General features: G+C 43.8%; 1 protein-coding gene across 1 annotated transcript in view; it reads left to right on the plus strand.

Annotated features, from left to right (window-relative positions):
* Nucleotides 1–11,305, plus strand: part of PPP1R36 (protein phosphatase 1 regulatory subunit 36) — a 55,732-nt gene extending 44,427 nt beyond the window's left edge. The window contains exons 8-10 of the mRNA XM_069734036.1: nt 1,257–1,450; nt 5,825–6,007; nt 7,430–11,305. Of these exons, the coding sequence (XP_069590137.1) occupies nt 1,257–1,450; nt 5,825–6,007; nt 7,430–7,655 (603 nt within the window). The 3' untranslated portion in view covers nt 7,656–11,305. The remainder of the gene's footprint in view (nt 1–1,256; nt 1,451–5,824; nt 6,008–7,429) is intronic.
* The last annotated feature ends 698 nt before the right edge of the window (nt 11,306–12,003 follow it).

Genomic DNA, 12,003 nt, shown 5'->3' on the forward strand with positions numbered 1-12,003 from the left:
GTAGAGAGGGGAGAGGACCCTGCCCTTGCGAGCTTACATGCTACAGGATGATGGGGAAGGAGACAATAGGTTGGGAGTTGCAGATAAAACACAGTGGACCTACACCAGCAGATGACATGGCTCGCCAAACCATCACTGATTGTGGAAACTTCACACTAGACCTCAAGCAGCTTGGATTGTGGCCTCTCCACTCTTCCTCCAGACTCTGGGACCTTGATTTCCAAGGTCTAGTATGATGTTTCCACAATCAACGCTGGTTTGGGGAGCCATGTCATCTGCTGATGTAGGTCCACTGTGTTTTATCAAAGTCAGCGCAGCTGTCTACCAGGAAATTTTAGCATACTTCATGCTTCCCTCTGCTGACAAGCTTTTTGGAGATAGAAATTTCATTCTCCAGCAGGACTTGGCTGCTGTCCACACTGCCAAAAGTACCAATACCTGGTTTACAAGCAACAGTATCACTGTGCTTCATTGGCCAGTAAACTCGCCTGACCTTAACCCCATAGAGAATCTATGGGGTATTGTCAAGAGTAAGATGAGAGACACCAGACCCAACAATGCAGATGAGCTGGAGGCTGCTATCAAAGCAACCTGGGCTTCCATAACACCTCAGCAGTGCCATAGGCTGATCGCCTCCATGCCTCCACATTGATGCCATAATTGATGCTAAAGGAGCCCGACCAAGTATTGAGTTCAGTTACTGAAAATACATTTCAGTAGGCCAACATTTCGGATTTTAAAATAATTTTTCAAGCTGGTGTTATAAAGTATTCTGATTTTGCTGAGATAATGACTTTTGGGTTTTCATTGGCTGTAAGCCATAATCATCAACATTAACAAAAATAAACACGTGAAATAGATCACTCTGTAATGACTCTATATAATATATGAGTTTCACTTTTTGTATTGAAGAACTGAAATAAATTAACTTTTTGATGATTTTCAAGTTTTGTGAGATGCACCTGTAGGTAGGTCCTGACCCCTATATTTAAAGACCCCAAGGGTGGTGCCTCGTACATAACACCTTGTATATGTAAGTATAGCCAGTAGGCTCCATAGCAAAGCCTCTGTAATTCTAGGGCTCATATTTATTTTTAAAGTATATGCCGTATATTCTTGTATAAAAGACCCCAAAAAGTATGAATCGGCAGAGTTATCAGTCTGATTGTGCACAGAAGATAATGAAAAGAACATTTTTTTTAATAACTAATCCCAACTCGGTTGATTTCTCATATTGGGGTCTTTCTTCCTTCCAGTGCTTGTACAGCTACTGCATTCAAGTTGTCTGGGTCGTGTTCAGACGCAAGAAACTGGAAGCGATTCAGGAAGAAGTTGGCAGAATATTGCGTACCGAACATTTTAATCCTGCCCTCCGGGTGACAGATTTCATGCCAGGCAGAAACCTGTCTGGGAGTAAGAAGAAGAAAATGGCTACATATGCTAATGATAGGTAAACAACATTATTGCGTAAGACTCTGCAACGGAGTCAGCATTCATTTACAACGACACTGGGTAATCAGACATAGGTCTTTACACTATATGACTTGCATCCTTCATTTTTCAGCAGTTTCCCCTCTGCTGGCTCTATCAGTTCAGTTCTCCATGAACTAGAGGAGCAGATACATTGCAATTATTATTTATTTTTAAAGCACCATTGATTCCATGTGTCTGTACATATTGTGAGGCAGTGACTGGTGTTACATGTAAGGGTCACTGTATGTTCCCCCCAGGATGCGCACAGAGGCATATTGAGTCCATGAGAGGGCATTGCAGTCACAGGCATAGCTGTAGTTGCAATGCAGACTAAAGTGAGTATAGGTCTTAAACATGCAGGTTGTCCAATGCAGATTTAGGGAAAACCTGCTCTGGGCTTTTGTGTTTTGAAACAGACTACAGGATTGTAGTCATGCAGTCCATTTCATTCCTGGCCTGGTTTTGCATGTGGCTGAAGGCCACAGATTCTAGGTAAAAACCCTGCAGTATAGGGTTTGGGTGTGTCAGGTTCAGAGTCAGTGTCAGTCTGGTGTTGGCAGGAGTACAGAGCAGGAGGCTCTGCATATCTCCACATTGTGTGAGGCAACATAGGCCAGTGGATCCAAATGGCCAAGGCAGCTGAAAAGCCTGGCACCCACAGCAAACACAGCGGTGCAGTTGCCTATGGCAACGCTCAGAGGTGGACTGGCGTGTTTAGTGACTGTAATCCAGAGGATATATGCAGGGCTGCGATCCGGAGAATATTGTGTACTGTGTATTGCTGTGAGTAAAGAGATATTAACACAGTGGTGCAGTCACCCACGGCAACAAGTCAAAGGTGTACTGTAATCCGGAGGATGTGTGCCCGGTTGCGAACCGAAGGTGGACTGTCCTGTTTCCCAGTTGTGATCCGGAGGATATAGCATGCTATGTTCTTTTGAGTTGAGCATTAAAGAGACATTTCTTTGGACTTTGCTGGGTCACAGCTTCATCACTGCACAGAGTGCTACCGCTGCACTACAATATGAACAGGCTGCTATAATGTCGCCCGTACACCACACTCACAAACAATAGAAATTCCTATACCTATGTATCATATGTTCAGAAGCAGCAGCATGGAGGACGCTATAATAAGCTATGTAGCTGTGAATCCAGCTAATCCAGCATTGTGGTGAGATAAACACTTACTACAAAGCAGCAGCACTTCCTCCTCCTCTCGTCTTTTTAGGTTTCAATAGGCAGCTGTAATACTGCATGTTCCCTTAGTGAGCTAGACGTCAATCTTGATTTGACCGAAGATTAATTTTAGAGTGAAACTATGATAAAATCAAAATGAGAATATACCCTATAGAAAGTAAATAAATTCATAGTAATAGTACATGTAAATAACATAGGGTGCTTAATTAACACTATTTTGATTTAAAAAAAAATCATCCCATGAGCACAAGGTGTCCCCATCGGGACGGTCTCTAACTCTTGTAGTCACCTCACTATGTGTCAACAGACCTCAATATAGATGGGGGCAGAGCAGGACATGGGTCCCGATTGTTCAGACATCTGCCCTTGGAAAGCTATTGTAGTGCAGTGGTGTACGCACTGTTTAGTGATGAGGCAGTGACCCAGGAAAGTTCAAAGTAAATGTAGTTTTAATGTCCAAACTTACAAACAAAACAAAATGGGATATTCCAGATCGCAGTCGGGAAGCAAGACAGTCCATAAATGTGTCCGACTGCACCACAATACTATGCTGCGGTGTGCCAGGAGTTTGCTGTGCTTGGTTTTGTGTTTTCTCACACCGGCTGAGTTTTTGCAGAGCTGACTGCTCTGCACCTTGCAAACTCCACACTGACACACCCAACACTCTCTTGCTAGGGTTTCTACCAAAGAACTTGTGGCCGCAGGCCACATGGAAAAGCTGGGCCGGGGGAGGAAACGGACTGCCCCACTACCTTCCTGTAGTCCGTTTAAAAAATAAAAGCCCATGGCAGGTTAACCCTAAATCTGCCTTGGACAAATAGCTTGCCCAAGACTAACACATACTTTTATTCTGCATTGCAATCACAGATATGCCTGTGACTGCAATCACTCCCGCGGCCTCACTATGCTTCTTTGGGCATCCTGGGGGACACATAGCGACCCTCACATATCACACCGGTCACTGCCTCACACTATATAGACAAAATGAACATCCCAAAAAGGGTGCCACGATCCTGTGTGTATATAAGAGATTTCCTGATCATTTCATTCCTGTTTTCTTTACGTTTTATACATCGACCCATCTTTTTTTGGAATTGGGGTTGTATATTATAGAGCTCCTTATGCTTGTACTGTTGATTTATGCAAAGTTTGTTGGCTGTGTGTTTCTTCCCCTGTGATAAATGAGTTCCTCTAGCTGCCTATTTTGTGACTACATTTACATTCAGTATGCTAACCACAGGATACCATGTCATAGTACATCATAAGGGTATGTTTCCACTGTCAGTATCAGCAGCACTTTGGACGGAGCGGATATGTGCTGCCAGCTTTTGTACGCGTGTGTTCCTTGAACCATACTTAAAGGGAACCTGTCAACCCCAAAATCGATGGTGAGGTAAGCTCACCGTCATCAGGGGCTTATCTACAGCATTCTGGAATGTCCTGCTCCGATGAGTGTCTCAGGTCCGGAACAGCACCTCCCATCTTCATTCCATGACGTCCTCTTCTGGTCTTCACGCCGCGGCTCTGGCGCAGGCGTACTTTGTCTGCCCTGTTGAGGGCAGAGGAAAGTACTGCAGTGCGCAGGCGCCGGAAAGGTCAGAGAGGCCCGGTGCCTGCCCACTGCAGTACTTTGCTCTGCCCTCAACAGGGCAGACAAAGTACGCCTGCACCGGAGCCGCGGCGTGAAGACAAGAAGAGGACGTCATGGAATGAAGATGGGAGGCGCTGTTCTGGACCTGAGACACCCATCGGAGCAGGACCGCCCCTGGGTGAGTATAATCTAACCTCTTTTTCTCCTATTTCAGGATACATCGGGGGCTTATCTACAGCATTACAGAAGGCTTCTTTCACACTTCCGTCTTCCAAATCTGCACAGGATCCGTCAAGACTTTGAAATGACGGATCCTGTGCAGATTGTGGAAAACGTGTGTACTGGGCCCGTCTTACTGACGGACCCGGCGAGCCTATGTGCATCTGTTGTGTATGCGTCTCCGCAGCGGTTTTCCGCTGCAAAAACGCATACACAACACAAACTAGGTTAAAAAAATAAAAAATTGCAGTATTCTCACCTACAGGCATCTCGCGCACCGATGCTCCCGGCAGCTAGCGTTCCTACTAATACATTGCGAAATCTCACAAGAAGTCGCGTTCTTGCGAGACTGCGACTTCTCGCGAGATTTCGCAATGTATTACTAGGAGCGCTAGTTGCCGGGAGCATCGGTGACGCTGTGCGGGACGTCGGTAGGTGAGAATATTGCGATTTTTTATTATTTTTCACATTATATCTTGTTACTATTGATGCTGCCTAGGCAGCATCAATAGTAAAAAGAGAAAGAGAGCGAGAGAGAGAATTTCCCTGACGGGAAATTCTTCCACGCATGCTCAGTTTGAAAAGACGGGACCCGTCGCTGGATTCCTGCTTTTCACAGGCAGCGACACATACTGTGCCCATAGGCTTCCATTGCAGCCAGTGACGGGCAGCTCAGGATGCTTCGCTGAGCGATTTTCCGATGTGCAGAAAAAACGTTCCTCTGAACATTTCCTCTGCCCGGCGGACCGTTTTTTTTTACACAGGATCCAGTGGACGACTGATGAAACGGATGGCCATCCATCACAATCCGTCGCTAATACATGTCTATGGGAAAATACAGGATCCTGCATTCTCAAAAATCGGCGGATTGTGACGGGTGCTGAAAGACGGAAGTGTAAAGAGGCCTAAGCCCACAGGTGCAATTATAAGCATAATTTGCATTTGATTAAAACACGAATTTTAGTTGCAATAATATATATTCTTTAATTCTGACTTTTTCTTTGTGCTACCATTAGTCTGAGGTACAAAGGGACTTTCCAAACATTACCAAATATAGGACCATAATGAAGGCGAGTGTGGTTGTATTGCAGCATGTACCCTGCGACAAACACATTGCAAACAATCCTTATCCGATGGTCTTCTTGCCATGGAGGTGTCCTAATCGTGCCAACGTCGGGGTTTTAATTATGGTACGATGTAGCATCTTCATTAGTTGTTAAATGGATGTAGCCTGGATGCTGCAGCACACTACATGCCAACTGATGCAACATGCCATATTGTATTACTATTACCATAGTCGTAGAGTTCTCTCTTTTACTTAAAGCAGATTTCTTTTCGGAACAGGAAAGCTCATGCCAAAAGACAGCCCATCAAGAAAGTCATCACCCAGCGCTCCCCTGTGCTCAGCTCCTTAATTCCAACTCCTAAGGAAAGATCTCAATACCTGTTCCAGCAACATGAGCTTCACCCCAAAGTCAGTGATCACCTGGATATAGAGGAGCCTCTGGATTACAAGATCCCAGCCTGGTAAGTATACTATCATGCCTGTTATTCTCCTACGGTCTCATCTTGGTACCTGTTCTGCATTGGCAATTTAGTTTTTAATTTTTTTTTTTTTAAATCTCACTGATTTATTAGGACAGCTACAGATGTTTATTTTATTCAACTGAAACACTTTCATAATAAAAGGAAACACATACAAAGTTGATCGGGGATTAAAAGTTATTTCAAATAATATTGTTCTAACAAATTTGTGGGAGTAGATCTATATAGAAGACAAACATCAACATTCCCTTATGTTTGTCTCAGCGCCACAGCATTCCACCTTGCTATATCCCATATACCTATCACTCACTGCACACTTACTCAAACATCAGATCAGGCACAATACTGTGTTGCCTCCTTAAAAGATGACAGAAATTGAAAGAGACCATAAACATCTGATGTACAGAGCACACATCTCCTAAAAAATAAAATAAAAACAAAAACGTAATACGGGCAGAAAATAATGGTATAAAAGACAGCTGATGAAATCCATCAGTTGTGGAATGTAAGAGCAGATGGTCTTCAGAATTAGGCTACTTTCACATTTGCGTCGGTACGGGCCCTTCGCAATGCGTCGGGCCGACGTACCGACGGATGTTGTGAAATTACTGCACGACGTGGGTAGCAGATGCAGTTTTTCAACGCATCCGCTGCTAATTCTGCAGTCCGGGGAGGAGGGGGCGGAGTTTGGGCCGCGCATGCGCGGTCAAAAATGGCGGACGCAACGCACAAAAAAAGTTGCATTGAACTTTTTTTGTGTCGTGTCCGCCAAAACACGACGGATCCGTTGCATGACGGACGCGACGTGTGGCCATCCGTCGCGATCCGTCACTAATACAAGTCTATGGGCAAAAAACGCATCCTGCAAGCACATTTGCAGGATCCATTTTTTGCCCAAACCGATGGATTGCGACGGAGGACAAAAGACGGAAGTGTGAAAGTAGCCTCAAACGCATAGAAAGTGTCTCTGCTGCTGCTCCCGGTGTCTGTTACTTTTTCTCATGGAGAGCGCTGCAGCCATTCAGTGAGCTCAGTGATTGACTGCAGCGCTGCCGTTGTGATTTCATCATTGCAGAAAATAACAGACACTGAAACTCAACATTGGACCGGGTGATGGTGAGTAAAGTTCCATATATTTTCTTAAGACAAACTGCAGCCAAGGGACATGTGTTTTCTGAAACTGGAAAACTCCTTTAAGGTCCTAGTGCTTTTTGTCTCAAGCTAATGTATTTCCAGCCATGTCACATGCACTGCTACACGTGCATACAAAATGCTTGATAGTAACAGGACGGACGTGTGCTGGAACATAAGAGTATTATGTGAGGAGGGGGTTGAGTACGAGCCAAACAGCCGAAACAAGTGAAGACATGACCAGCTATTTATCTCCCGCACCTGTCTCCACAGTATTGGGATAATCGGAGAACCTCTGAAGCAATTCTACTTTCATGACCTGACGCCATTTGGAGTTGATGAAGATGAGGAGCCAGATCTGGAGAGACACAATACTGTTTCATCCTTGGACTTCCAAGGCTTCTCCGGTCATCACTCACCACTACGACCCGCTACTGGCCGCCAGAGCCAGGTTATATCGAGAGCCACCACGGAGGCCACATATTCTGATATTTACTGAGGACTATGAGGGCTAACTCTCCAGACTATGGACTACCGGAGCTAAACGTTTCCTAAGTCAACATTTTATGTTGTATACATTATTATATAACATTAAAACCATTAATATTTTTTGGATTACCCGTTACTTCATTGTGTTATGTTAATAGCTGAAAAGTCACTGCCTCCTTTAAGGCTGGAACCCTCTTATCCCGCTGTCATCAGTATTTCTATGATTTCAGGTCATTCTGTCTTTGCCCAATTTCTAGGATGAGGTAAATGTAATTGTAGTCATTCATAAAAAAACAACAAAGTATCTGTCTTAGGCTTTATTCACACATCAGTATTGCATCAGTATTTGCCCAAATTAGAAGTGTCACCACAACCAGTACAGGTGTCAATCATTCAATTATAGTTTTTCACAATAAGTTCCACTTCTGGTTTTGGCATAGAAATATTGATGCAAAATACTGACCAAATCCTGGCGTGTTAATAAGCTCTAATGCATAGGTCCCAAGATTGTATTCTCATGGGTCGCAAAGATGCAGAAATGACAAAAATTGTACATGTAACCTCATGTTTTACAGTGAATTTACTGTGCTTTTCCAATAGTTGAAACAATTGATTTGAAAATGTTTCACTAGTAAAAACAGAAATTTGGCATACACAAACAGCTCATGGGACTACACCCTTCTTGTGCTTCTCATTAATATGTCATTTTCTATAGAAAACAATTAGAATGGTTAGATAGATAGATAGATAGATAGATAGATAGATAGATAGATAGATAGATAGATAGATAGCTATGGGATAGATAGATAGATAGATAGATAGATAGATAGATAGATAGATAGATATAAAATAGATAGAAATGAAACAGATAGATATAAAATAGATAGAAATGAAATAGATAGATGGATAGATAGATAGATATGAAATAGATAGATAGACATATATGGGATAGATATGGGATAGATACGATCAGAGAAAACTTTGGCCCACAGCGCCCACTGCCCGTCTTAGCTGCTCAACCCTGCTCCTCCAAAACCAGCTTCTCCACCATGACAGAAGATCAGCTCTCCACCCTCCTGTCAAGATCACACCTCACCACCTGCACGCTCGACCCGCTCCCGTCCCACCTCATCCCTAACATTTCCACGGTCTTCATCACAACCCTAACGCACCTCTTCATCCTCTCACTCACAACAGGTGTCTTCCCCTCATCCTTCAAGGATGCCAAGATCACACCCATCCTCAAAAAGCCCTCCCTCGACCCATCCTCTGTGTCTAGCTATCGCCCGATATCTCTTCTCCCTTATGCCTCCAAATTGCTGGAGCAACACGTCTATCTTGAACTGTCCTCCCACCTCTCCTCCTGCTCCCTCTTTGATCGGTTACAATCTGGCTTCCGTTCCCATCACTCAACTGAAACTGCCCTAAGTAAAGTCACCAATGACCTACTAACTGCCAGGAGCAAGCGACACTACTCTGTCCTCCTTCTCCTGGATCTGTCTTCTGCCTTCGACACTGTGGACCACTCCCTTCTGCTACAAATCCTCTCATCTCTTGGCATCACAGACTTGGCCCTTTCCTGGATCTCATCATATCTGACAGACCGAACATTCAGTGTCTTCCTCCCCCACACCACCTCCTCACTTCGCCCCTTGTCAGTCGGTGTTCCTCAAGGCTCTGTTTTAGGACCCCATCTCTTCTCCATCTACACTTTCGGCCTGGGACAGCTCATAGAATCCCACGGTATACAGTACCATCTCTACGCTGATAACACGCAGATCTATCTATCCGGACCTGACCTCTCCTCCTTACTTACCAAAATCCAGCACTGTCTGTCTGCTATTTCAGCCTTCTTTTCTGCTTGCTTTCTACAACTGAACATGGACAAAACAGAATTCATCATCTTTCCACCATCTCACTCTACCCCATCCACCAGACCTATCCATCAATGTCAATGGCTGCTCACTTTCCCCAGTCCCACACGCCCGGTGCCTCGGGGCACATATCCAAGCCCTTGCCTCCTCCTGCCGTCTCAAACTCAAAAATATTTCCCGAATCCGTGCTTTCCTTGACCGCGACACCGCAAAAACGCTAGTGCATGCCCTTATCATCTCCCTCGACTACTGCAACCTCCTACTCTCTGGACTCCCCTCTAGCACTCTGGCACCACTCCAATCCATCCTACACTCTGCTGCCCGACTAATCTACCTGTCTCCTCGCTATTCCCCAGCCTCTCCTCTATGCCAAGCCCTTCACTGGCTTCCTATCGCCCAGAGACTCCAGTTCAAAACCCTCACAATGATATACAAAGCCATCTACAACCTGTTTCCTCCACACATCTGTGACATGGTCTCCCGGTACCTACCTACACGCAACCTCCGATACTTTCAAGACCTCCTTCTCTACTCCCCTCTCATCTCTTCTTCCCACAACCACATACAAGATTTCTCCCGTGCTTCCCCCATACTCTGGAATTCTCTACCCCAACACATCAGACTCTCGCCTACCATAGAAACCTTCAAAAAGAACCTGAAGACTCACCTCTTCCGACAAGCCTACAGCCTGCAGTGATCCTGAACTGAACCGCCGCACAACCTGCCCTACCCTCTCTTAGTGTTTCATCACCCATCCCCTGCAGACTGTGAGCCCTCACGGGCAGGGTCCTCCCTCCTTATGTACCCGCGTGCCTTATTTGCTCATGTTTAATGTATTTGTCTATATTGGCCCCGTATTCACATGTAAAGCGCCATGGAATAAATGGCGCTATAAAAATGTGTAATAATAATAATAATATGAGATAGATAGATAGACAGACAGATATGGGATAGATATATATGGGATAGATAGGTAGATAGATAGATAGATAGATAGATAGATAGATAGATAGATAGATAGATAGATACAATTACTGGCCATGTCAGAAGAGGCTGTTTTCCATGCTTATCTTGCATTAATTGTAACCTGATGCTTAAGGGTTCAAATTTCTTTCACCCTTTAACCAATGAGGAATTTAAGATACAGCATATTTTGACTTGTGACTCTGAATTTGTTGTATATTTACTTCAGTGTCCTTGTTCCTTATGGTATGTCGCTGAAACTACGTGCGATTTCAAGACTAGAATTAATCTACACCGACATACCATAAGGAAAAAACGAATGGATTTACCGGTCTCTAAACATTTCGTACAAAAATCGCATACTGAAAAACAGCTGCGTTTTCGCATTATAGACATGATACCTGTTCAAAGGAGAGGGGGAGATCGGGTACGGTTGCTTAAAAGGAGGGAATTGGAAAGGATAATGAGACTTAATACTTTAAAACCGTATGGTCTTAATGTGGATTTCAAGTTAAACCCAATTATGTAGAGTATGGTGATGATTTTTATTTTTTCTCAGTTCATATTTATCATAGAGTTTGTCTTTTGGCTTCGTCCTTTAGACAAAAGGATGAATAATAAAAAAACTTTTTCTCTTTCTTTTTTCAGGTGTCCCACCCTATGATGCAATTGCTTTCAAAGTTACTGTTTGACCGTGCCTACCAGTTGATTGACCTTCATTTTTGTTTATTTTATAATTTTATATTTACCAATCTTTGCATCATCTGATTCGTTAAATAATCATGTATAATAAAAATAAAAAAATGATCGGCATTGAAAATAATCAGGTCTTGTGTGTGTTTATAAAGGGATGTGTACGATGTAGCCAAGGATTTGGGTCTTTTTGTGTCATAGTATATGGACTGGAGAAATGCGGGGGGGGGGGGTTTATCCGCTCCCAAAGGTCTCCGGGTCCGTAGCTAGGAATAGGATGCCCCACTTGATTGGGGAGGGTGTCCTAGACCTTTTGACATGTATGTGGACTTATGTTCTGGCCCTTTAAATCTAGTGGTCCGTCCCAAGCAAAAAAACACTTTGTCTAACATGACCTGGAGACATTTTGTATAAGTTTTATAATAAAGTTCAGAGATGCAGAGTCTGGTATTTTAAGTTTAGGTTTAATTGTATGGAATATCTTAATGAGAGGGTTCGTCATCTTCTGGGCAGGTTTTCCCTTAATCAAAATGGCGCAGCGATCTCCTAGGCGACTCTGCGCAGCTGCAGTTTTGAGCATTGTGGGTCTCTGACTGAGACGTCACTGACATGCGCAGTTGGTGCATGAGGACGCTGGAGATCGTGGTGTGCAGTGTAAAAACAATTCTGTAAGTTCTTTGCCATCATGATTCATGGGACAAGGGTTTATTTTATTATCAATTGACTATTTAGTCAATTTTTAACCACCATCACGCTGTACACAATGGAATATACCTATTAATGGTATATCTTAAAGGGGTATTTAAACGTGCGCAGCTGCACTTTTGT

The sequence above is a fragment of the Ranitomeya imitator genome, chromosome 1 (genome assembly GCF_032444005.1).
Source record: "Ranitomeya imitator isolate aRanImi1 chromosome 1, aRanImi1.pri, whole genome shotgun sequence".
Taxonomy (NCBI): Eukaryota; Metazoa; Chordata; class Amphibia; order Anura; family Dendrobatidae; genus Ranitomeya; species Ranitomeya imitator.